Source organism: Colobus angolensis, unplaced genomic scaffold (assembly GCF_000951035.1).
Source record: "Colobus angolensis palliatus isolate OR3802 unplaced genomic scaffold, Cang.pa_1.0 Scaffold59, whole genome shotgun sequence".
Lineage (NCBI taxonomy): Eukaryota > Metazoa > Chordata > Mammalia > Primates > Cercopithecidae > Colobus > Colobus angolensis.
Genome location: NW_012119487.1, coordinates 10,580,087 through 10,584,384, shown reverse-complemented (window position 1 = coordinate 10,584,384; position 4,298 = coordinate 10,580,087). Strand labels below are relative to the sequence as shown.

The following is a 4,298-nucleotide window of genomic DNA, read 5'->3' as shown; positions in this document are numbered from 1 at the left end:
GTCCCAGTCAACGCCGATGGGAGAGGAAGGAGGAGCAAAGTGGGGTCCACAGACTTCCAAGCAAGGTGAGCTGGCCAATGTTCCTCCCACCTGTCAGAGGGCAGCTGGGTGAGAAGCCAAGGGCCTGAGGGGACAGGGCTACAAGGGGAGTTTGTGCTGGGCCTGGTGTCCCAGGCTGCGGACTGGAACTGGACATGAGGACTCCCCTACACCCTCCCAAGTCAAAGACACTCCAAAAAGGCAGTTTCTCGACTTTATTAGCCTGGAGCTCCTCCCCACCAGCCCCAGGGGCCGGTTGCTGGTCCCTGGGCACAGTGAGCAGGGCTGAGGTCAGATGGGTTCGGCCCCTGGCCATGGCAGCTTGCTTGGGACAGCCGGGCCAAGGGAACAACAGGTGCAAAAGTCCAAATGCTGGCACTTCAGGTGTGGCCGGCACCCAGCCAGGCGCAGTGGGTGGGTGGGGCACCATGCTTCTCTCCTGGCCACAGGTCGGCTGTGTAGCAGCGCCCTCTCCCAGCAGCCACTAGGAACAGCTGGTGATTCTCGCCAGGAACTGTTGTGCCCACCACTCGTCCAGGTCAATGGGCACGAAGTCTGTGGGCAGAGAAGGCTGGGCAGTGATGCTGCCTCCCAGGCTGGCCAGCATCTCTCCCCTGGAGCTAACCACAAGCCACTCACCCGGACTCCGAGTGCGGCAGGCGCTGGGAAGAAGAGGTTTCTGCACAAGAGTCCCCTCCCTCATCCCCTGGGGTGGGAACCTGGCAGGGCCTGGGTCAGGATCAGAGGGGCTGGGGGGTTTCTCCTGGGGAGATGGGGTTGGGGGGCTCACTCTGCAGCCGGGGATTGGGGGTCCTCTCCACGTACTGCACAGGCCTCGGCCCGCCCTCACCGGCTGGGCCACCATCCAGCTGCTGCTGCACCTGCTGCCAGGCTGTGGGAGGAGGGCAGTCGGGCTGAGCCAGGTCCCAGGCACCCCATCGCCCACCCAGGGCCTGATGGTCACCCTGGACTCCAACCCCACACAGGGCTGGTCACAGGACACAAGGGCAGAGTGCCAAGGAAAAGCACAGCCCTGCAGCAGCTGGGGGTCAGCCTGAAGTGGGGCCATCCCGGGTCCATGTTACTGCACCCAGCAGCCTGGGCCGCACCCTCTGGCCCCGCTCGCTACCTTCGGACACAAAGCGGACATTCTCCTCGTGGGCCAGTGTGTAGGTCTCCTGGGTCCCCTCGAGGGATGGGGACGTGGAGGGGGCCCGCCGGCCATTCACACGATTGAACACAAGCCTTGGCCCTGGACTGCAGGAAGGGAGGAGACGGACATGGTTGGTGCCCGTCCCAGGCCCGGTGCTGCCTGGCAGAACTCAGGAGCAGCCCCGGGCCAGCCCACTGTCCCCAGACCCGGCCAGCCTAGGCACTTCCTGAACCCCAGAGAGCAGCCACCTGCAGCAGCCAGTGGCCCAGGCCTCTCTCTTGCAGGCCCCAAGTCATCGGCAGCTCAGCTTACACCTGCAGCCCTCTGCCCTGAGGGAAGTGAGTGACTGTAGGGTGGGGGCCTCAGTCTTAGTGTCCCAGACCCCTGGTCGGGCCCCACTCCGTGCCCCTCCGAGGGTCTTGCAGGTGCCTGTGCTGCCACCTGCATCCCGTCAGCAACCCAGATTCTGACCTGAGCCACGACCCGGTCCATGACCATGTCTCTCTGCCCCAAACCCCCACTCTGGGTGCAGTTCTAGGCCACATTCTCGCCCCACAGAAGCGCCTCCATCTCCATGACGTTTCCCTCCGTGGACGGATGGACCTGGACGGGAACGAGGGGCTTCTGCCCTCTCCCTGGCTGCCCCTAGGTCCCATGGGATGAGCACTGGGTGCCGGGATAGGCAGTCCCTGAGTGGGGAGAGTGACTATAACCCTCACTCACTCCCCACCAGCCCGAGACAAGGGGCGATGCCAAATGAGATGGCTCCCGCAGTGCCGCACGCAACGTCTAGCAGGTCCCTGGGCCCGTCCAGGCCAGCAGGGCCTAGGGCAGGGATGGGCGGCCCCAGCTGGCCAAGCCCTGAGCACACAAAGCCCGGCACAGGGCCATGGAGGGAATGGGGCCGCACCTACAGCCGGAGGTGGGAGCCGGGAGTCCTGGGCTGCGCCTGCTCCGCCAGGCACTCGCGGTCCCGGCCGGCCTGCTTGCCTTCCTGGGCTCAGGTGCCCCAGCGCCGCTCTCGGTTCCTCCTCAGCTGAGAGGGGCACTAAAATAAAGAGGAGCGTCTTGAGGGGCGCAGGGTCCCGCCGGCCCCGGGGCTGGCAGGGTCTGGTGGCTGCAGAGGATCTTAAAACGTGCAGGTGGTGGAGATGGGACAGGGGCAGGGGCACCAGCACCTCCCAGGCCTGCCCGCTGCCTGAGTTTCTGCACAAACCAGAGGGAATAAAGTTTGTCCACTTGGAAAGCCCTCTTGCCTGCAACCCACTCCCATCTTGGAAAGCCAAAAACTCCAAGAAAGCTTGGAGGTTGGATTATCAATGTCTAAGAAGAGAAGAACATTGCCAGGGGCTGTGAATCGCACGGCGGAGGTGGTGGCCCTCGGGCTGAGATGGGCCCCAGGAGGCAGGCACCGTCTCAGGGGTTCTGGTTACGTAAGGCCGCTGCTCTCTGGGGAAAAGGGCACCCACCCAGCGTGCACCTGTGGACCACTGCCAACCTCTCCCACTTCCAGGGACACTGCTCCGGGCAAACCAGCCCAGGGAGTGGAAGGCTGTGGAGTGTATCCTTTCATCTCCCCTCCACAGCTCACCCTTTTTTCAGCCCATGAAGCTGGGCTTGGGAGAGAATCCACCTGAGCACATCACATGCTGAGTGGGGGCAACGCTAGGATATCATCGCAAATCCAACAACAGAGTCCATGGCCCTGACCTAGTGCAGCCCCCAAGCCAACCCCCCAGCCTGCCCTCACTGGGCCTCAGACCCCCCCCCCGGCTCTCGCAGGCTGCCCCTTCTCGCCCTGTGGGGTTCATGCCATTGTCCCTTCCTGTGGCGGTCCCCATGCCCTCCATCTGCCCTGGGGTCCAGTGACCACATGGCCCCATTTCATCTACTCAATGACTTATATCACCTTAGTTTATCTTACTGCCTCCCCGACCGGTCTCCCACCAGGCGGAAGAACTTTTCAAAGGTGTATCTGGGCAGGGCCTGGTGGCTTACATCTGTAATCCTAGCACTTTGGGAGGCCGAGGAGGGCGGATCGCCTGAGGTCAGGAGTTCAAGACCAGCCTAGCCAACATAGTGAAATTCCATCTCTACTAAAAATACTAAAAATTAGCCAAGCATGGTAGCGGGTACCTGTAATACCAGCTACTCGGGAGGCTGGGGTTGCACTTGAAACCGGGAGGGGGAGGTTGCAGTGAGCCGAGATCACGCCACTGCACTCCAGCCTGGTGACAGAGCGAGACTCCGTCTCAAAAACAAACAAAAGTGTATCTGGCCTGTCACAGTCATGGGTAGTGCCCAGACCCACATGTGGCAGGAACCAGAGCCAGTACACGTCGTGGGTGACAAGACGTGACCCTCCGGGTGCACCAGAGGAGACGCGCAGGGACCCCGACACCCCCCTCCTGCGCCCAGTCAGTGAGGGATGAGGAGTGGCGAAAAGCAGCAAGGAGAAAAAAAGGCAGGGCAGGGCCAGGCACAGTGGCCCACACCTATAACCCCAATGCTTCCACAGGCCAAGGCGGGAGGATTGCTGGAGCCCAGGAATTGAATACTAGCCTGGGCAACATAGTGAGACCCATCTGCATAAAATTTAACAATTCACCAGGTGTGGTGCTCGCCTATTGTCCCAGCTACTCAAGAAGTTGAGAGGTGGGAGGATCGCTTGAACCCGGGAGGTTGAGGCTGCAGTGAGCCATGACTGCACCACTGCAACCCCTGGCCTGGATGACAGAACAAGACCTTGTCTCAAAAAGAAAAAAAATGAGGCAGGGAGATGGGTGGCAGCGTGGGGTGGGGTGGTTCAGAGGGAAGGTGGTTGGTTGGCCGGGCACGGTGGCTCACACCTGTAATCCCAGCACTTTGGGAGGCCGAGATGGGTGCATCACTGGAGGTTGGGAGTTTGAGACCAGCCTGACCAACATGGAGAAACTCTGACTCTACTAAAAATACAAGATTAGCTGGGTGTGGTGGCACGTGCCTGTAATCCCAGCTACTCAGGAGGCTGAGGCAGGAGAATCGCTTGAACCTGGGAGGCGGAGGTTGCGGTGAGTGAAGATCCTGCCATTGCACTCCAGCCTGAGAAGTAAGAACCAAACTCCAT

General features: G+C 61.4%; 2 protein-coding genes across 2 annotated transcripts in view; both read right to left on the bottom strand.

Moving 5' to 3' along the window:
- Positions 1-355, bottom strand: part of WDR90 (WD repeat domain 90) — a 19,415-nt gene extending 19,060 nt beyond the window's left edge. The window contains exon 1 of the mRNA XM_011962479.1: positions 314-355. Within this exon, the coding sequence (XP_011817869.1) occupies positions 314-355 (42 nt within the window). The remainder of the gene's footprint in view (positions 1-313) is intronic.
- On the bottom strand, positions 242-1,768 carry FAM195A (family with sequence similarity 195, member A). Its single transcript, XM_011962478.1, has 4 exons — positions 1,749-1,768; positions 1,169-1,296; positions 830-931; positions 242-594 (listed from the first exon to the last, which is right to left on the bottom strand). The coding sequence occupies exons 1-4, from the start codon at positions 1,766-1,768 to the stop codon at positions 524-526; spliced, it is 321 nt and encodes a 106-aa protein (XP_011817868.1). The 3' UTR covers positions 242-523.
- Between the last annotated feature and the right edge of the window lie 2,530 nt (positions 1,769-4,298).

Bases quoted from the DNA above. Each gene is read 5' to 3' on its own strand.
- FAM195A (XM_011962478.1), bottom strand. From the start codon at position 1,768: ATGGAGATGGAGGCGCTTCT. The intron at 932-1,168 runs GTAGCGAGCGGG...CTCCTCCCACAG, and splicing joins TGTCCGCTTTGTGTCCGAAG to CCTGGCAGCAGGTGCAGCAG. The intron at 595-829 runs GTGAGCCCCCCA...CTCTGCCCACAG, and splicing joins CCCCAATCCCCGGCTGCAGA to ACTTCGTGCCCATTGACCTG.